At 35.6% G+C, this 23,430-nt stretch overlaps 1 protein-coding gene across 1 annotated transcript in view; it reads left to right on the forward strand.

Moving 5' to 3' along the window:
• Nucleotides 1-20,250, forward strand: part of LOC115223593 (protein Wnt-1-like) — a 138,922-nt gene extending 118,672 nt beyond the window's left edge. The window contains exons 4-5 of the mRNA XM_029794243.2: nt 10,689-10,839; nt 19,153-20,250. Coding sequence (XP_029650103.2) covers nt 10,689-10,839; nt 19,153-19,487 — 486 coding nt within the window. The 3' untranslated portion in view covers nt 19,488-20,250. The remainder of the gene's footprint in view (nt 1-10,688; nt 10,840-19,152) is intronic.
• Nucleotides 20,251-23,430: the final 3,180 nt, after the last annotated feature.

A 23,430-nucleotide genomic window follows, 5' to 3' on the forward strand; every position in this document is an offset into this window, starting at 1 on the left:
GTTGACGTAGCGAACACAAAGAGGGAGATGTTTCCCATCGCACTCGATGAGAAAACATGAGAACTTTCAAAAGCAAAACACATTATTAAGTTTAAGTGGAGTAAAGCAGCAGTGCTCATACCTCCCGAAACGATAGAGTCTAAACAAAAAAGACGGTCTATTTTAGATGCGTATCATGCAAGAGTATGAGAGCAATAATCGTCTCCATTAGTCAGGTTGAGAAGTCTCAAAAAGAAATTTTAACCGATGTGGTTCATATACAAAGAGGAAAGCTGTATTAATCCATGAAAAACCAGAAATATCGAAAAGATCCCGGACCTGATTCAGCTGCCCAACGGGGTGGGTGGGGACTGCGTGTCGTTGTGGAAGGCAGGAAGTCCAGATGCAATATCTGTGAGGGCCACAAGCCACCTCACAGCCTTCTGTCCAAAAACGTTGAGTGGTACGCGGCCACACCTGCTGCCTATATCGCATCGCCAACAACAGAAAGAACAAAGAACGTTTAACAAAACTGTCGCCTCATCTCCAACAACAACAAAGGCACGTGAACCCCATATAATGGAGATAACCACCTAGAATGTCTCTCACACTAGCCCCAATCCGTCACACCCTCTCTCAAGCATACACTCATACAAACACACTCACACTATCACAAAAACAGTCACCGCGACATATCCTACAGACACTAGTCCCTCTTCTTCCCGTACTGAAGACGTGGACGAACCTTACAAAGCGAAAAAGCAACGAAGACAAAACTATAAGAAAGCAGGTGAACTTACACCAACACCTGAAAACACAGCAAACCCTAGCACATCGAACATAGACACAACAAAATCAACATCAGCACCACAACCACTACTACCCGAACCAAATCCATCAAGGCACTCAATACATGTAGCCTCAAAAAGAAAGTTTACACTCACAAATACAGAAATACCCAATTATATGCTGGTATGGAGAGCCAACAAAAATTCGCTGGCTCTTATAGCCAGAAACAAAGTGATTGAGAGAGGGGTGCAATTTACGAAGAGATTTCCTAGAGGAACAACGACCAGATCCACAGCCCGGGTCACCGGGGTGCCAACAACTCTAGGAGGCTAAGTAAACCCGTTCTTTTCTTTTCTTTCACCCTTTCGAGCCGTCATCGCTATTGTCAGAGGAGGATCCATAAATGTTAACATCAACCCCAGTACTTCACTGGTACTTATTTTATTGACCCTGAAAAGATGCTTGCGGGCTGAGGTCGAGCTGGAAGCAAAGTCGTTTTCACAAGAGTTAAATGTGAAAGTAGCCAGTGAGACCAGGATTTCCAACACGCGCTCTAGCACCCATTTTCGACGATAATGAGATCTACGCATCTCTTTGTCGACTCCGAATGAGAAGCGAGGTAGCTATGCTCTTTAGGGAAGGTTTGGATCTCGAGGTTCGGAGTATCTTCCTGGACCCGGAGGGCTGGTTGGTGGTCCTGGATATCTTCAGACGTTTGAACCTCTTGGACTGAAACACCATCTTGGACGCACACCTGAATAGGGTGGGGATAGCTGATTGGTAAAGGGGGAGTATAATCCTCACAAACTAGCTCTGTCGTTTCCAGTTGGCTGACAGGTACTGAGTGGATTTTCCGAATGCGTCAATGTTGAGATCAGCAAACTGCATCGGTTCTTCCAGATCGTATCTGGATAGAGTATTTTGTAGGTCTTTAAATAGTTCAGAATCGTCGGTTACACGGACCACAAATTTGTGATCTGATCGGTCGAAATAGATAGGGACCATAGACAGGACCCCGAATACTGAAAACTGAAAGCGTCATTTCCGGCGCACCAAGATTACAGAGACTGTGTTAGCAAATTAGTCCATCGGACGTTGGCTGGTGAAATCTTCAACAACCGACGGTGGATAGCCCTGTTGAGGAAGCTGCATGTTTCGATGGGCATCCCGCGTGATCTAGGACGCGGTAGTTTCGTATCGACTTATGCATACCACGTCACCATAATAATGTCAGACATCTGGAAATCAAGGTGGTTGGCACTGCTCTAAAGGAATACAAAGCGGTGACAGGAGCAAAGATTAACCAGATGAGGGTGTGCCTGCAGTTTGGCACCTGGGGAGGCAGGTCCATGCCAACCGACAGCGTTGTAGGGTGCTGGATGGAAAGTCCGGTTAAATTTCTCGGGAGCTTGTTTGGCCCGGAACTCCAGGCGGACAAGAACTGGGTGGTGGTGACGAGCAGAGTGGTCAATCTCACCCATAAATGGGCTGAAAGGAAGCTGTCCCTTAAGGGTTGGGCGGAGGTGGTGAATGCGTACATCGCTTCCGTCATTTACTACCTCCTGACCGTCATCCCTTGTTAGATAAAGCTCGAATACTTGCTCTTCCGCTTTCTGTGTTCCGCTGGTCAGACGGTCCATCTGCTGTCAACCTCTACTGAGTAGGAATTTGGGCATGCCGTAGCTAATTATGCATCCACATGCGCTGAAGCTGTGACATCTCTAGCGTTTTCTTAACGGCAGTAGGTGAGGTTGCCGTTTGTCAAACGATATTTTCCGGTAGATCGTCTGATAGACGGAGCTTCTGTGCTGGATCAAGCGTAGACCAAGAAAGGGAGTTTGGCACCTTGAATTTCTGGCAAGCGCTCACAGCTTTCTGACAGTCGGTCAACGCGGTCGGTAGAAGTTCCACTATGGATTTCTACAGGAGCTAGTGGTGGGCAAGAACGATGACATGCCTGGGAAAACTTTGGGCGTCGGAAGGGATGGGGGATTTGGGGCCAGGGTTAATGGATAAATTCCAGAAATCCCTGGCTTGACAGTGCTACCGCATAGCTCGGCCGGTTCGAGCGAAGCTCTACACGGAAGTGCTGTCATATGGATCTGCCCGAGATATGCGCAGGGCGATGAAACCGTTCTGCATACAATCGTCCATGTCTGTGCATGACTGACTTGTGGAGCTTTATCGAACAGCTGTTGTCGCGTGTAGAACGAATCCGGTTATCAGCCAAAGCCATCGCGAGTATCGCCCCGCGGGGGGGGGGGGGGCAGTTTTCTTCTCACTGGTGGCTATAGCGAAAGAGATGGTATGGTGGACGAGACTGAAGAAAGACATTCTCCTCTTCTGCCAAGCCCTCATCGACATTTTCAAGTTCTACTTGAAAGGGAAAGTGAGGGTAGAGAGGGAAGTACTGCCCCAAATAGTTTTGCTGAAAGGTGGATAAATATTGTGAAAATAGCTCGTGTGAATGGGCCTAAACAGAATATTCGCCAGTAAGCCGGAGCAGTTGAGGGGTGTTTGTTTGGGGTGCCCTTGGAAGTCGGGCTGACCAGGATTTGATGGGTGCCCTGGCTGGCCCTGGGTGGAACTCCCCGCAATTGGAGATTATTTTATTGTTTACACGATTTTTGTCTTAAATTTCACTTGTTCCTTGTTTTGTATTGCCCTTATATGTTTTTTTTTGTGTTCGGCCTTGTAGCCATTAAAGAAATTATAATAATAATAATAATAATAATAATAATAATATAATAATAATAATAATAATAATAATAATAATAATAATAATAATAATAATAATAATAATAATAATAATAATAATAATTATTATTATTATATTATTATTATTATTATTATGATTATGATGATAATGATGATGATGATGATCATCATCATCATCATCATCATCATCATTATAAGATGAGAACTCAGCTTATTTTGCTGGGTATGATGGAAAGTGTCATTGTCTACAGCCAACAGACTAAGGTGACAATTGTTTACTGGTCATGCTTCAAGCACTCTGCGAAAAATTCTTGCAGTTCTAAGCATTACTGATTTTTATAGGTGTTATACTTTCACATTTGCCCCAATCTTTTATAGCCATGTCGGTAGTTGAGTGCACTAGTTACTATTGGTATCACGTCTACTCTCCTCATTGACCACATTCTTCGTATTTCCCACTTCAAATCGTCATAGTTGTATATTTTTTTCTTTTTCTTTCACATTGATCCTGCTGTCACCGGTTCATACCATATCAATTATCCTGCATGTTCTTTTTTTTTTATTCGCCACAACAATGTCCGGTTTCGATTTTTAGTCGGATGATCGCACTGGATCATTGTATCCTACAGGATTTTCCAGTTTTCATCTTTGGTGACACCGTCTGGGGTTTGCTCATACGTCTTTGCTCTTTGTCGGCCGTGATGTCCACAGAGGTCCCAATGGATTATTCTTGCCACATTGTCATAGCATCTTTTATAAGCGCGTTGTGCCAATTTTGGGCGTTTGCTGACGATGCTCCTTATGGTCTCACCCCTCTCACCACACATTCTACATTTGTCTAGTAGCGTTGTCTATTCTGCACTTCACATAGTTGGTACTTAACACTTGTCCTTCAGCTGCGCATATGAATGCTTCTGTCTCTATCTTCAGGTCATTCCTCCTCGTCCATTGCCACCGGTCCTCTGTAGCTGTCTTCCCGTTCATATTTATTGCAAACTATTTATTTATTTTTGTGTTCATTAAATTTTTCTTTCATTACACAACTTTCAGTTTTGATGACGCCGGCCTTCTTCGCATGCTTCAACAATGGCTCCATGGCATTTTTTATATACCGCTCTAAGCTGCTTTCCTCCGCTTCGATGCAGTCCTGACAACTAATCAAATCTCGCCCACCCTTTCTTCTGGATAAGTTCAGCCTATCGGTGTCACTCTATGTGTAGAAGGCTCCGTATACTGTCAACATCTTTTGTGATCTTGGTATCCACTTTCATCTCTTTTTTTTGCCATTTTATATTTACCGCTCCATACCGAAGTGATACTATCGCCTATGAATTAACTGCTTGGATTTTATTCCATCCAGCCAATTTTGAACGCAGCACCAACCACAGTCTTCGGAAGTACTCCATCTTCACCTCAGTTACTCTTTCATTTCCTTTTCCATTATCTCGTTGACGTCTAGTACACCAATGTATTTGTATCCTTCCGTTTCAATTTGCTTAATCAAGTCTCTATTCGGTCGTTTTATTCCTGCTAGGGACTGTATCTTTCCCATTTTTAGATAGATTATTGCGCACTTGAGTCCAAATTCCGTTCTAATATCAGTACTTGTATCTCATCTTTGCCATACAGTTTCAAATCATCCATGAAGAGGAGGTGGTTAATTATTTGGGATTTTCCCTTTAGTTGGTACCCCATTTTCATTTTTCTTAGTACCAAGGTTAGGGGTATCATGCAGAGAACGAAAAGCAACGGAGATTGGCTGTCACTATGGAAAATCCTGCTTCTGATATCCAGGGTGTCCAAGCTTCTTTCGTAAGATGTCGGTTCAGTTTTCCATCGCAGCATACTTCTCTTTAGGAAACACGTTACATTCCTCGCAATTTCAAACACTCGATGATCCACGAATTTGGAATCATGCCATAAGCTTTGCGATAGTCAATCCAGTCCATTCCCAGATTTGTTCTCTTTCGTTTACAATCTTGCATTACCATTTTGTCTCTCAATAGTTGATCTTTGGCACCTTTGCATCTCCTACTACAGCCTTTAATATATCTTTCTCATCAAGAAATTTATACAGTTCTTCTGTAGTTCCTCCTGACAGTAACTTCCACAGTAATGGGAGGTAGGAAATTGGTCTGTAATTGTCAGCAGCATTTCCCTTTCATGCATCCTTAAGCCACAACATCGTTTGTCCTTTTGTCAATCAGCTGGGGATTTGTACTTTATTGAACAATGCATTGAATTGTTCTGCGATTAATTTATGGCAACTACTGAACATTTTTATCCCAAATCCCTGTACACCACCAGGTTCTGCTACTTTCCAATTACTTATCTTTTTACTCATATTTCTGATACTGTCTTCTGTGGAGTGGATAGCCTCTTGCTGGGGGTAAGAAGCTGTTTGCTTCAGGCTGCAGAGCCATTCAGCTATAGTATTATGTTGTTCTTGCTTACTCCATATTTTACCCCAAAAAGTCGACTTTCATCAGCATCAGGAACTAATCTTTTACGTTTTGTATCATCATTAATCTACATTATTTACATTTGATGATATTTGTCCTCACCTTGTTTGTAGTTAACACAACGTTTCGGCTGATAACCACTACGCCATATGCCCGTTGATAAAATCTATTTTGGTCAGTTCTAAGCAATTTGTTTTGCTGGTGTTGCTTAATCCGTTGTCCAAACCTAGTTAGCTTTGTTATTTTTGCGTGTATGCGGTGCTTCTGTTCTTCCATTATAACATTCATGCCGAAAATCTTTCGGATTTCCATTCTTTCTTAAGTTCTCCATTTCTTTTCCTGACAAGTTCTGACACTTCACTGTTCAAGGAACTTAAATCTTGAGAAATACTCCTTTTACACCACGGTTGTTTATTTTCTTTTCTATCCGTCGCTCTTTTATTCTCAGTAGTTCTCAGTCCCATCCTTTCCGCCACAATTCTATTATTTGTTTGTGAGATGTGAGAAGTTCTTTGTTTATTGCGAGCAATTTTCCTTCTCTTCCACTATACCACTGTCGTTTCTCACATGCTCATTATTATTATTATTATTATTATTATTATTATTATTATTATTATTATTATTATTATTATTAGCTATATACTGAGGATTAATAGCGGGGAAATACAACGACGTCCTCGAGGAGACCCTAGGCGTCGACGAAGACGAACTGGCAAGTCTATTCCAGAAGACTTTCGGGTTGGACAGTACTATGGATAATTTTCAGATATCTTTGGATTTGGAAGAACATACATTTACAACACACTGATGAGTTTCAAATGTAGGGATGGGTTGTCATTTCTTTTCCATTTGAGGAAATGCTGATTTGCTTAAAATAAGACTAACTGCACTTAATGTTTTTAAACATTCAATCACATCGCAAGAAACATGAATTTCACCAATGTTAATTCCATCTTACGAATCTCAGCATATACATGATGCATCTCTTATCATCACTATTGGCGAAGCGCCTGCTTTATCAATCAATACATTGCATATAATTGAGATTATGGTACTCTGTTTGATAGATAGATATTTTTCTTCTAGTTAACTTTCGCCAGACAACTGATGTTATTCCAAGGAACACGAATTCCGATATACTAGAATTACGTATCAAATATTTTTCTTTATGTAAGTTATTCAACTCACAGTAAATGTGAAAATTGCTGAACAAAGAGAATTAACAAGTGAATTTTGAGCATTGAAGTAGGTGTCACTATGGATTTTTGAAAATATTCAAATGTAATTTCTACGGCACTTTAACTTGAAATGGCGCAGGAGTGGCTTTGTAGTAAGTAGCTTGCTTACCAACCACACATTCCTGGGGATTCAGTCCCGCTGCGTGGAACCTTGGGCAAGTGCCTTCTAATATAGCCTCGGCCCGACAAAAGCCTTGTGAGTGGATTTGGTAGACGGAAACTGAAAGAAGCCCCTCGTATATATACATATATATATATATATATATATATATGTGTGTGTGTGTGTGTGTGTGTGTGTGTGTGTGTGTGTGTGCGTGTGCGCGCGCATCTGTGTGTATGTGTGCATCTGTGTGTGTGTGTGTGTGTGCGTGCGTACGTGTGTGTTTGTGTGTCTGTGTCTGTCCCCCCACCATCACTTGACAACCGATGTTGGTGCCTTTACGTCCCCATTACTTAACGGTTCGGCAAAAGAGGCCGATAGAATAAGTAATAGACTTACAAAGAATAAGTCCTGGGATCGACTAAAGGTGGTGCTCCAGCATGGCCGCAGTCAAAGACTGAAACAAATAAAAGAAAAGAATAAAAGAATATCACAGGATTTATTTAGTTTTGGTACGTATATACTAGGTTTATATCTAAATAAATCCTGAGATTTGGGTACATAGCACCATTTCAATAAAATTTTAATAGGCTACAAAAATGACTTTAAAGACGGAGTTTCGGGACAGGACGCCCATATAAGTTGGATTTTGTGTTTGACGGGGATTTTTCCATTTCCTTTTTCGGATGATGGTCTTTGAAATGATTTGAATAAGCTTTTTATGAAAAAGATTTTGAGAAGTTTATGATGTTTTCTACCACTCATACTTCCCCATCTCCTTCGGATCAATTTTGGCCATTTTTCGTTGCACTACGCGCTTAAAAATGATGGGAGAAACCTGTCCAGTAAAAAGAAATATTTATAAGTATTTTCAAAGATAATGGTGTGTGATTTAAGAGAGATTTAGCTGGTGTTTCTAGCACATCCCACGTCAGCCTGGTACCGTTCTCAGAATTGCATGTAGGCTTAGATAAAAAACAAAGTGTAAAAGCTAATTCCTTGCTTTAAGCATTAAAAAACATAAGTTAAAGATATTAAAACATCTATGTCACAGCAAATTCGTTAGTAGAAGAGAGAGAGAGAGAGAGAGAGAGAGAGAGAGAGAGAGAGAGAGAGAGAGAGAGAGAGAGAGAGAGAGAGAGAGAGAGAGAGAGAGAGAGAGAAATAACTCAAAACGAACATGGAAACACTAACACAAATTATCTGACTGTATTCAAAATCAGAAAGAATCAACACATCTGACTTTAATAGTCTACAAAATTATATTCATTGAACGATATAATTTTGTGGGGCGAAATCTGATCAGTATGTATCAAAGAAATACCAATATCCGCTAGGTAAAATTCGAATACACATTGTTAAAACAGCGGGAGAGAATAAACAACGTTCTTAACACAACGATCCCATGTTAAGTTTGGGCTTAATTTAGTTAATTCTTTGTAGAAATATACACTTACTTAGTAATTAACTCCTCCATTTCTTGTAATTTTGACTCAAACTCGATATTTGAAGTCTTGGATTTGTGTTCTGTTTGACCTCTCGCCGCGCGCGAATATGTCAGTTTGGCAAATAGGACCAGTACATCACCCACTTTGTTGACTTTGCGGTTTTTCATCATATCGTGACCAGGTTTAGCAATGACCATATTGAATTCGAGAGAAATTTTTCTCCTTATATAAATCATGAAGAATATATGTTCTTTTCTAAATGAAAATTAAGGATAAAATTTTCACTTTTATAATTCGTAATGATTATCTGACCTACTCTAGTCGATTTTTATATCAAAATAAAGGAAAAACCTTCCTCTATATCATTTTCAACATAACTCAAGTTATAGCGCTCCAGCTAATTGAACTAGAATGAAGGCTACCCTACAGCAGTTAAAAAAAAAGCCCCAAACGAGACAAACTTTGTAAATGCATGGAAATACCAGGCTGTTTGAAGGGCACTGGCATGATATGTAACCGTCGGATTTTAATTAAAGCTATATAGAAGGAAGTTCACATTCAGAACTTTTAAGTGATATTTGACTTTTTATGGGAAAATCTTTTTGACATGAAAATGAAGAAGCAAACAGTGCATTGTTGCGTTTTCAAATTGTGCTTGTCTCCATTGTACGACATTCTAATTGAAAATAACACTTTAATTAAGATTGTAGAATTTCGCAACTACACACACCCTATACCATTAGGAATGACTGCCAATAAGGATACTGTACTAAAAAATTGTGCAAATTCAATCAGCATGCAGAATTTGGGAAGCCAGCCTTATGAGCCTATGCCTCGAGATAGACTTTGATCCACCACCTTTTTTTATATATCAAAATGGGGAGTTTAAGGAAATGAAAATTATGTGATTGTTTTGATAAAATTTCATAGTTAGTTAAACACCACTACTTACATTCATAAAAAAATATTGTAAATTGTAAATACACAAATGAAAAATTTGTTTTATCTAATATGTTAAATTAATAAAAATATTTTTCAAAATTGGTATCCTTTTCGTTTTCTTGTATGTATGTATGTATGTATGTATGTATGTATGTATGTATGTATGTATGTATGTATGTATGTATGTATTTATGTATGTATGTATTTATGTATGTATTTGTGTGTTTTACTTAGTATATACATACATACATACATATATATATATATAATATATATATATTATATATATGAACGTATATAGTCTGTGTGTGTGTGTGTGTGAATGTGTGGGAGTGAATGTGTGGGAGTGAATGTGTGGGAGTGAATGTGTGAGTGTGTGTGGATGTGTGTGATAGAAATATCGGGTAGTATCAAGTTGAGGTTCAACAAGTCTAGATATTCAGTAGATGCTAGTTTCCGAAGCATTAAGTTCTGATAGTTAAAGCATTACATTACTATATTAGAATTGTAATTGCTCGTTCCATGTTATGGATACGTTTCAATCGATATTTTTATTTTATGTATTCCAGAGCGATAACAATCTACTGAGGTTAGGTGGTTCGCTATCTTAGGTTAATGATTTAATATTACTTAATTATTAAAGACTGAGTTTTATGACTAAATACAGTATACGAAGTTGGCAGTTTTATCCTAGTAAGCAGTTGGAGAAGTTGTATTGACGAATACTTTGTTAGCTTGCAGTCCTAAGTTAAATTCTGATAGAATAGCTAGAGACGAATAAAAGCAGCTTATCGATTTTCAACAAAAAATTTTCTTGAAATTATTAATTTCCCCAAAATTCAATTAAAATGGTTTATGAATTTTATGGAAGTATCACCAACATTAGAAAACTAACAAATTCAATTTATGTCAAATTGTGCAATGAAGCTTCAACGTACACCTCGTGTAAGTAACTTCTTTTTCTTTCATTTCTTTCGGTGAATATATATAAGTATGGTTTGTTATCTTGCAGCACGTAACAAGTGAAATGAGCCAAGCCTGTAAATGTCATGGTATGTCAGGAAGTTGTCAAATAAAGACGTGCTGGATGAAACTACCTTCGTTTAGAAAAGTTGGAGACTTATTAAAGGATCGATTTGATGGTGCTACCAGAGTCCTTCCTGGTAAGATTAAAAGAGTTACTTAATATACATTTGTACGCAGACTAAAATGTTTCTCTTCTTCCTATATCAATTGCATTCATTAAAACCAATTTATAGTTGACTAAGCTCTAAATTAATTTTTTTCTATAATTCAATTCATTCATGAGCCGATCACTAAGTTTGTCAGTAGTTACATTTAGATGAAACTGGAATATGCACTTGCAACCAGAGCACTGGCTCGCGAGTTCTCAAATGTGTATCTCCTTTGTACTCATGCAACTCGCAACGCTAACATATCTGCTTTTCAAAATGTTATTTATTTCTGTGGCTTAATAGGAAGACAGGCAATACCCATAACGCTTTTCAGGACTCCCAAGACTTGTAGGAAAGGAGTTGTCTTTGGCTCGAATGCTTGCAATAGAATGAACTCTGTTACATGGCACACAATAACCAGGTGGGGTGTATAATTTCCATTTAAATTTTGGAGTCCAAAATGTTACTGTTCAGACTTAAATTTTTAATATTTCATAATCCTAGACTTTTACATTTGAAAACAAATTTCCAAAAGAAAACAAAATATAAAATATCTTAATGCCATCTTTCACATTAAAAAAATTACCATACATAATTTTTGCATTACTATTTGTGCGTCAAATGCGCGCTCTCTGAGACATAATGGCACCAGACCTGTCCCATGACACAGATGGCTGAAGTGGAATATAGCAAAAAATCTAAACGGTCTTTGTCGGTACAGCAGAAAAACGGTGTCTTAAACAGGTGTGAACTGTTCTTGGACGGTATTTTGTCGAACTTCTGAGGGGTAGCTTTTATTGACGCTTCGCTAAAACTTTCAGTACTTGAGGTGAAATGGTACGAAGTGTCAATGTATCTGAAATATAGAGATGTAGTAGAGGGATAGAACCTGGTAGTGATAGGTTATATACTTGATAGTTTTAGGGCAATATATATTTCAAACATCAATTATGGACGATCTTAGTAAACGGGTTAGAATTTGCTCGTAAACTTGTAGCAGCTACACAAGCTTGTATTATTCTGAGATATATATCCAACTCTACTCCAACCACCTAAAATGTAGGAACGGGCAGGTGGAATCAGGCTTTGGTAGTATATGAGTAACTTAGATTAATCGAAATCATTCGACAGACGACATTAAGGTATCTGTTTTCGTTTCCTTCAGAATCTGGCTACCTGCATTGCACAGCAACGTCTGTTGGTGGTCTGAGTAAATTCTCACCTATTCGTCTAAGAATCGTTTGAGATGAACTCGGCTTTTCAATAGTGCCTTCGTTGCTTCGTCCTTATATTCTGGCTTTTGAGATTTTACTGTGGAGGGATCATCCTTCTCCGACTGGCACACAAGAGGGAAATGTTTCATCTTCTTGACTACTTTTGCATTATTACGAAATTATAAGACCTCTTAAAGGAATTATGCATTACGGGGTCACCGACATACCTTGCCGTGACAAAAAGATCAGATCGCATCGTCTCAAGCTTCATTTTGGAGAGATGGGGTAATTTGGTCAGAAGGTTCATTACTACTAACACTTACATCACAAAATATATGAAGGTCGTGGTGTAAGTCTCAGCAGTAGACAGACTATGAATGGCTATTACAACTGATAGTACTCGAATTTCCGCAGAGGCTGCAATATTTCTTTAGAATCCTGAAAGGTAATCCGGTAAGGTAGTCGTTTTTGAGACATATATCTCCAAAGCTGATGACTTCAATTGAGATGCATTTCTTGGTTAAACTTTTATAGAAGACTAGTTTAGCCTAGCGCTCAGAGCTATTTAGAAGCTGCTGAAACTGGAATTTCTTCAGGCGTTCTCAGCTCTCTATAAGTTGGACAGTGCGATCGGTGGAACATCACATTTTGAAATCTAGAGATATTAAGTGAGGGGTACTCTACCAGATATTAGCAAACGTTTTCTAGCACACTATCCAGTCGATAATTATGGACATTATTTTCCAGATATGATACGTGTGTGCAATGATAGGTACAAAATCATCCCTATTTGCACAGTAGCGACGTAAGTTGGGCCTGTCTATTATGACGAAAATGGGAAAAGGAACAAATATGAACTGATCTAACATGTGGCTAACATGTGAATTGATATTATCGTGTATCGGATGGATTCGTTTGACATCGAAACCCAGCATAAAGTTTGCCACATTGATTTCCTTTAGCATTCAAACAGATAGTTTTCCCCGCCGTGATGTGATAGTGAAAGACATAATGTAAGGAAATATGGTGAAAGTCTGAGGTCAGAATTTTCTTATCAGCTTGTTTCAGAAGTTGACCCTGGAGTTGGATATAAAAGTATTTTACTCAACTAAATATTATGTATGACTGATAAAATTATTGTAAATCGTTTCGGGAGAGAGACCAACCTTTCAATTTTACAACAATGGCATACACGAATGCATGTACATAGATACACATATATGTATTCTAACTCATTTTTATATTTTATTGAAGGAAACCAACACACTTACCCTGTATATCTGTGAAGATATTACCCCTTAGTTCTCTAAGTACTCTTAAAATTGTTTTCAAACGCACTTATAGCACTACAAGTAACTTGATGTATATACATGTACAGCGTATCGCACACTAGATGCCTCAAATCATGATAGAAAACATTTTGAAAACTTCAGAAACATAGAATAGGTGTTAATCAAGCAAAATCGACATATTAATGCATTTCATTGGGGTGGCTCTAAAATACCCTCCTTCAAATAGCACGAGGATTTATTTCCTTAAGAAAGTCAATGCAATACAGAAGATTAGTAGAATATTTTCTTGACCTCAGTAACACACTATTGATGAAACAAATATCTATTTGAGGCGGCAATACTTAAATTATATCTATTTGAGGCAGCAATATTCAAGCTAAATGCTTCACAAGTAACACAAAACACATTCTCAATATGAAGGTGAGCCCTATGATATTCTCTTACAGAAACTTTCTCCTGGATAAATTTGCACATGACTCACTCGAAGTATATTGAAAAATATAGCTTCAAGTATAACTGGATCGAAATCCTTTCTATGCAAGATAATTTAAAACTGAAGCAATTTTTGTTATTAGTGTAAGTCACAGGTGTTAATTTTGCCTTAGATACAATGCCAATAACGGTACTGGTCTCAATCTTGTGAGACAATCGTTAAAATTTTCAAATTGCTTTACTGAACAAGCCAATACTCCATCTATTTTGAGAGAAAAACATTTAAAATGACCAGAGTTAGAAATCGAAAAGTAATTGTTGCTGCTGTTATTATTATTATTATTATTATCATTATTATTATTATTATTATTATTATTATTATTATTATTATTATTATTATTATTATTATTATCATTATTATTATTATTATCATCATCATCATTATTGTTGTTGCTGTTGTTGTTGTTATTATGATTGGACTGTGCGAATGTTTATAGTTCTTAGTAAAGCACCGGAGAAACTTGAACTTATTAAATTTTACTTGATGGAAGGTAATATATAAGTTAGAAGGGCATACCAAGAGAGAGCAAAACAGTTTAAACTGTCCAGGATAAAGAAGTTAAGTTGTGATGTAGTGAATATCGTATGCAGCACTGGAGGACTAGTTGGCGAGCGTAAAAGTAGCATGCAATAAGAATTTGGTAGGTTAAATCGGCACAAATACGAAAGTTCTCATGACCCATGATCATCACAAATTATTCCGAAATTATACTTTATTGTGGATTCAAAAAGGCAGGCAATCAAACTAGTGGAACAATGAAGAAAATCAGGTTGGATTTTCTGCACTTGCTTGAGTCGACCTCAGTTTTCTTTTATATAGTATCAGGTGGGATGGCAAGTTGACCGGTCTTCCATATTAGCTTGCTATCTTGCCTTGTGAGAGAACGATCTGTATTCTTTTTGTTAGCATTCGTCTGACGCATGATAATATTTGGTCTGATTTTTCGCATATTCTCCAAACGAATGTGAGGTAAGCACTCTTTTTTTCCTTTTATATATCCTTTCTCTATTTTTTCTCTGCTTACCCAACCCTGCTACCGCAAAGTACAGGTTATCAGGAAATGCGATAGTGCTTGGATAATAGATCTTGGAACCATCCATTATACAGAATAGGAAAAGATTTCGGCGTTTGAATTTTGACGATGTTAGGGTCATTTGTAGACAAAGCCAAATGTCTCGTCATCTAATTAGTGATGCGCATGAACAGATTGACAAGTTTTCCACTCTCTGCCAACTGTATAAGGAAGCTATAGACACAAGAACTAAGAAAAAGCCACTTTAAGGATTTCTGTCACGAAAAGAAAGCAGAGGAGAGGAAGAATAGAAAAAAGAATAGAAAAACACTGCAGCGGACAACATCATCGGTAGCAAATACAAAGCTTGACCCTAGAAACTACTGCTATCTGAGCAACATCGCTCAGTCATAAATGACTGACGATTGTTGTCATAAATGACAGCTTCATCGTCACTTTCAGAAGTTGATGACATGATGGGGCACAAGAGGACATTCGTGTGTGTGTGTGTGTGTGTGTTGTGTGTGTGTGTGTGTGTATGTGTGTGTGTGCGTGTGCATTTGTGTATATGTGTATATGTGTGTGTATGTGTTTCTGAATATATTTGAGATGTTGGTTCTACTGAAATTGGTGAATTTGTTTAACACTTTTTATCATATTTCGTTTGAAATACGTCTCTATTAATTTTGAAAAAGAATTTAGTACAATGACTTTTTCCTATGGATCATAAACCAACATGGAATTTTTATAAATGGCTGTTAGATCGCAATAAGATAGAAGATTTGTATTACCATCCAGAGGTGTTCTGACGCAGATTGTTATCAAAAGCGTTATCAATAAGCATCGTAACACTAAGGCTCGGCTTTTACTCAAGGTGCAAATTTTTGAAGAAATTAATAGAGACAGTGGAGTTACGCAGGCCGATATTCTGGTTAGTAGACCAATTGTAAAATATTTTGTGATATTCTTTTTTTATGTCTTTCAACATTGTAATGCAGATATTCAACTAGCTGATTAGAACGTTTAAGTTTTTTGACCTGAAGAGAATCAACCGGCTCGAAAACACTGTTTTATGAAGACAATATTGATTTTGTTGCTCTTATTGAAAATGATATGCAATTGATAATGGATTGATTCTCAACTTCATGTTTTGAATTTAACTTCAGAAGAAGCGTCAAGACAAAAGTAGTGTTCAGTCCTCCAGTGCGTAAACTCAACATTGAATCAGATATTTCCCAGAATGGTACAAATTGAGAAGTTGCGGACACAATATCCTTAGGAACAAATTTTCAAGAGATAGAAACTTAGATGCTGAATTCAACTCAGAGATTTAAATAGCTTGTACAACCTTGTTAAAAAATTACGTAGTTGGATCGTCACATTGTCACATTATCACTCGAATATCTATCAATATCTATCGTTGTTCTAACGTTCTTCTATATTCCTCCGAGGTATGCTCTACATATAGTCGACTCATGTTGCTTGAAATATTTCAGCAAAGTTGTCTGATATTAAAAATGTTTATTAAACGCAGGTATTAACATCACATACTGAGGTACTCCAAAATGCTATCTCACCATTGAATCGGAGACCATGAGAAGTCAACTGCGCTGGAGAAAGATATTTTATAGTTTTAGGTGTCTTAGAAATAACTTTCAAATATTCAAGTAATATTTTTGGCTTTTCAGTAGATCGCGTAATCCTTTTGCAATCCCATATTAGATACTTTTTTACCTTTTAATGAGAAATTTGGAACTTTTTGTCATTTCCGGATACTTTCGTGTCCTTTTCAGTTAGTATTATCTTGGTAACTTACTGATTGTTATTTGTATATAAAGTCGTTCTGTTTGTAAGCGTGTTCTTAACACTCTCGTCAACTATCTATAACGTTTCACACAAATCATACCTTTGTTACTTTTATTTCCATGTCTTTCTTTTTTTATATTGTTTATTTTTTCCATCATTTGTCGTTATCAAATTATAGCTACGATTTTTTTTTCATATTCCACATTCTCTTTATTATCATTTGTAAGATCCTTGTACATTGGCAGTCTCTAGGCTTCATTTTTTGTTTTTTAGTTATAAAGAAAGTTGTTGTCTATCAGAGTTCAGCTATTTTCATTTCTCTCCTAGGGGCAGTTCTCTTAATTTTCATTCAGTTTCAACAAGCATGTCCCAGATGATTGTGATCGGGTAGTTGCTTTCTATAGTGATTGATACATGTTTATACAGACTTCTCAGCTCTCATGCCGAAATCTCAGCGTAGAATCGAATGATAAAATCGTGGACTCCCTTGCAGAGACTAGGAATCCCGAAATAAATAACCCAGGTCAATTATCACGTACTTATAGCATAATCTGTACTTGATGCTTTTGCCTCTTGTTTCATTAATTCAATATTTCTCTCTCTCCCTCCCTCTCTCTCCCTCTGCCTCCCCTCCCCCTCTCTCTCTTGTAGTTAATCATTGATCATGTGCAGCTAAAAATCACCTTCCGGTTCTGCTTTTATTGCAGAGATTTCGACCACCGTTTTGAGCTTTGTTTCTCGCTTCATATTGAAACTGTAGATTATAGCTAAGATGGTTGGTATATTTAACTCTATTCTTTTATTGTTTGTATTGTATTTAGATTTTATCCTTAATCTGTCTTCTACTGTACTCTTTATTGTCAACTTCATAACTGTGTTGTATCTCATTAGCTTCTTTGTCTTAAGAATTAATACATTCCCCATCTAAGTAATGTCACTTCTACTGTTTTTAATTGATCCATATACAAAAAATACCTCACAGTTTTCCCATCGTTCAATGTTAATGCCAGGATAAAAAAGGAATGCCGCGCCACTTTGGTTTATACTTCATGTAATACACATATATCTGTTTTATAATTCTCTCATTTTTATCTGTAGAATTAGTATTAATATTCTTTTCCTTCTTGAAGCAATTAATCAATATTATTATAATGCCCAGCAATCAATACTTACGTGCATATATGCACACAGAGACACACCATATGCATACACATATACATATATATATATATATATATATATATATATATATATATATATACAAATACGCACGCACACATATAGACATACACTTACATAAATACGTGTGTGAGTCTGTGTTTAAGTTACACGAAAATATCAGCTTCCAACCATCTTGATTGCAATATATATATATATATATATATATATATATATATAATATATATATATATATGTATGTATACATACATATATATGCATACATACATAATACATACATGCATGGATACATACATACGTACATGCATGCATGCATACATACATGCATACATACATATAAATATACATACATGCGTACACCTGCTTTTACATATACATACATGCATGCTTTTAAAAAGCAGAATAGGTATTTATGGAATTTGGGCTCAAAATAGGTACATTTCTTATAATTTGGGGAGCCTCTTCCCAGTTTCCAGAGACATTCGACTACTTTCGGCACTATTCGAATCTGAACATGTTTATTTTTTATTTATAGATTCTTTCGCTTGAACACTTTCTCACTTTACTGATTTTCTGCCCTAAGCATTGCTTTTTTGACATTTGGTTAAGTCAAGTCGTCTGCAGTTTCCTTTCATTCAATAGGTACTTTCATGTCAATGAAGATCGTTATCTTCGTTTTCGGCATACACATTTTCATGTCTTCTTCTACGCTATTAATTTGAGGTGGATGCTAAGGAGAATTCATAATATTTTCACTCTGATTTTAGTCTTCTGTCCTATTTTGTTTGTGTATTCTAGGATATGTAATCGGCATAAAGAAATTTACTGACAGAAAACTGTCACTTGTGAGAGATTATTTTCATGTATGATGTAGGACTTTGGTTTTGGAAAGCAATATTATTGCTAGCAGTTAATTTGTTATTGGGAGTCTTCTTTTAATAATGTTTATAGTTTTCCTTCAGTGTTTTCAGTTCTTGCACAATATCTTATTTATATCCAATTTTATATTCGTATAGTATTGTATATAATTTACATATTGTAATTTATTGATACTTTACAAAATTAAACAAGAACCCGCATCTAAAAATATCTCCCTTTATCTAATATTTAGCTTGTTCCAAGCTTTTACTTTACCAAGTCATCAATTTCGTTTATTGCCGAAGTGCATGGAAATCAATGTGTACTATAATCAACCGTCTACCATTAGTATTGAATTTCCAAATTCTACTCAGTTTGATTTCTGTTGTTGCTATTGAGTGTATATCAGAATATTAATATATTTGTTTACATTTGTATTCATTTTAGGTAATGCAGGTAGTGATCGAAGGCGCCGAAGAAAATTTACATTTACACCTTTTGATCCGAATCACAAGCCACCAACCAAAAAAGACCTTGTCTATTTTGAGAAGTCGCCAGAATTTTGTAACCAAAATAATGGAATTGGTTTCAAAGGAACAGTTGGTCGAGAATGCAATGATACATCCCTTGGACTAGAAGGTTGTGACCTTATGTGTTGTGGCCGAGGTCACCAATCTCAGAGTTACATGGTTCTAGAACGATGTAATTGCACTTTCCGCTGGTGCTGTGAGGTCATGTGTGAAGCGTGTAAAGTCACAAAAATGAGGCACACGTGCCTATGACAATGGCTCCAAATTTAAGCATATCTGAACCATCGGGTGAATATTTGAAACAAATATAGTAAATGAAACTACTGAAGCTATGAATTAAGACTGTATTATGAGCCCTGAATGGATAAATAAACACTGAGACTGTATAGGAAGGGTTTGAAGATTTTAAAATATCAAGATGCTTAATCTGATGCCACAAAAAATTTGAGAATGTAGAAGTTGCACCAACCCATCCTTCAAATGAATGTCAATGTTGCAAAACAAACATTTATGAAATTAAATGTATAGTGGACTGTTTGATGCATAAACACTGAAAATATGGCAAAGTTAAGTTTGCAAAAGTGACAAGTTTATACTCATATATGTGAACTTATATATTTTTATAATTATGCACGTATAAACACCTCATAAACGCTCCATATGTGTAAAATAATGTATATTTATATGCATAAAAATTATGCGCAAAATCATATATATCAAAATAAATTATAAATTGTAACTTTTATGAATGCTCAAAGGAAGGGGGAAAGTATACGAGAAGGTATAAAATGGGAATATAACTTCTTTTTTAATTAATATCCTTGTTGTTTCTTTAAAATATGTATATGTAGTAGGAAAGTTTGTTCAATTGGTAAATAATTTTAAAAAGATATCAAATCATTCGTGTATATTACAGCTCACCAGATAACACAATTGTAATTAATAAAAATCCATATTTATATTATGTGCATATATATGTAATATATAAAAAAATGTACATACGAATATACACGCACACAGACATATAACATATATGTATAAAATATTTACTGTCAGTCTCTCTGTCTCTCTCTCTCTGTGTCTCTCTCTTTCTCTCTCTATACATACATATATTAATTTTCTACACACACAGACACTCACACACAGATATATATATATATATATATATATATATATATATATATATATCTCTATATATATATATATATGTCTGTCTGTCTGTATATATGTATATATGTATGTATGTATGTATAAAATTCATATAAACAGCAGGTTTGCAATGTTTCACCAAAGAGGAGAATTACAAAGTCACTAAATGTGACTAGATATCACATTTAGTGACACACACACTCACACACACACACAAATACGTGCATGTATGCATATTTTTTCAAACTTACGGTTTCACTTCTTTTCATCGTCAGATGACCGCACTTTCAAATTCTTAGCCGTACAAATTGACTCCAGTAATTATTCTTGAACTTGAAAGAGCTTAATCTATCGGGTTCCTTTGGCCGAATCGTGACATTACTGGAACGTGAACACGCCAACACCAGTTACCAAGCATTGACACAAACACATGCACACTCACACATATGCGCATATATGTGTGTATGTCCATATGTGTGCATGTGTGTATATGTGTTTATAAACATATACACGCAAAAACACATGTGTATGTTGGTAAATATCTATACCTATATATACATCGACACACCCTGACTCCACAGAGGGAAAACATTCTCGTTTCATATCTTAATTGAAGAGGCAAGTCATTCTAAATGCACTAACGGAGCGTAAATGATTTTTTCTGTATTTGTATTATATTTCATTCTATTCGTTTGCGAGTACATGTTCGCGCATGTGATTAAATAAACATGCATATGTACATATACACATTTAGATGTCCAAATAGATATCTTTGTGGGTATAAAAGTTTTATACATATATATGCCTCTTAAAACAGACACACACACACACACACATATATACACCCACAAACATATAAACACATACGCACACACGCATATACGCATGTATACATGACCGAGTAATATTGTGTAGTGCATGTTCTACTGACTGATGTAAATGGGTCTGTAGATGAGTGCGTCTGTATATATTTGTACGATAGAATGTATATAAGCTTGTTTTCTATTCTCTAGGTAGCGTCCGATCAGTAGACATGTATGGAGTCAATGTTCATTTTCGAGTTATGCAATTCAATAAATATTCAGTTACGTAAAACAAAATATTGAATGAAGGGATACGAGATAATTCTATAATAACGGGACTGTATATATATATATATATATATATATATATATATATATATATATATATATATATATATATATATATATATATAATATATATATTATATATATATGTATATATGTATGTATATATATATATAAATATATACATATATATATATATTCACATATATATACCCATACGTGTAAACATACATACATACTCAAACGCATACTCTCTCTCTCTGGTACTTTAATCAAAATAAAAGTGCAATTTTTTATGGTAAATTTTATTTAGTTTATCAGTTTCATACACACGCGCGCGCGCACACACACACCACACACACACACACTCACACATGCATTTAAATATATATATGAAATAAAATCTTAACCTATTGTCGTTCGCATAACATAGAATAGCCTATATAAATATTATGAGAACGGTAATATATATATGTGTGTGTGTGTGTGTGTGCGTGTGTGTGTGTGAGAATGTATGCGTTTGTGTGTGCGTGTATATATATATATTGATATATATATAATATATATATATATATTATTATATATATATATATATATAATATATATATATATACTTTCTTCCTTCGTTTTAGTATATTTGTATATATATATGTGTACATATATATATACATATACATATACACATATATATATGTACATACATATATATATATATATATATATATATATATATATATATATATATTATATATATATATATATATATTATATATATATATTATATATATATATATAGGGTTTAGCACGATTTGCCTCACCACATACCGAATTTAGAAATAGCAGTCAAAGAGTTTTGGGTATTCTTTCTACTTAAACCTTCCTTGAATGGGGCTTTTACATGCCGAAATCTACTTGCTGAAATTAATGATTATTCCAAATTAATTAATTTCACCCTATATTATTATTGATAATTATATATATATATATATATATATATGTATGTATGTATACACATGCTATTCTCCGGACTATCTGCTCCTTCCGCCTGTTCCTCTTCTCTGGACGTTTTTCCTGTCTCCGTCGGAAATTTATGCTCTAAAAATTATTTCCACTTCTATTTTTCCATTAAAAATTTTCAGTAATCGTCAATCTAATATATTCACTGTGTACATCTAACTGACTTTTGTTGTTTATTCCTGTCCTTTTATTATTTATTTGCCTATATATATATACGCACACACGTATATATATATCTATGCTGTTAGGTATATATATATGCGTGTGTGTGTGTGTCTGTCTGTCTGTATGTATCTAAGAAAAGAAAAAATGGAGATTGGGAATTAAATAATTGTTTATTATTAGCAACAAATCAATCATCATCATTAGCTGTTTCAATTAATATTCAGTGAATTAATTTAGTATTAAATTCATATCCCCTGAGCAAAAATAACTCCCCAAAAATATTAGGTATTAAAACAGTATTTCCTTGGATGACACAATCTCTTCATGAGGTTAACATAACCTCTAATCGAATTTATAGATAGATAGATAGATAGATAGATGATAGATAGATAGATAGATAGATAGATAGATAGATAGATAGATGATAGATAGATGATAGATAGATAGATAGATAGATAGATAGATAGATAGATAGATAGATAGATAGATAGATAGATAGATAGATAGATAGATAGATAGATAGATATAGATATTGATATATATACGTGTTTAAAAAGGTTTAACGAAAGCGCTCACACACTAGAAAAAGGTCATCTTCTTCCCAAGAAAGGCTAGTAACATCCTCATAACAGATTTCATAACATTTTCTTAACAAATAATTTTCTCAAAAAATCACATCTACACTTCAAAAAGTGTATTAAATACTTCTCATGGATTTTCAAATATATATATATAAGTGTGTGTGTGTGTGTGTGTGTGTGTGTGTGTATGTGTGT

Source organism: Octopus sinensis, linkage group LG23, assembly GCF_006345805.1.
Source record: "Octopus sinensis linkage group LG23, ASM634580v1, whole genome shotgun sequence".
Classification (NCBI taxonomy): Eukaryota; Metazoa; Mollusca; class Cephalopoda; order Octopoda; family Octopodidae; genus Octopus; species Octopus sinensis.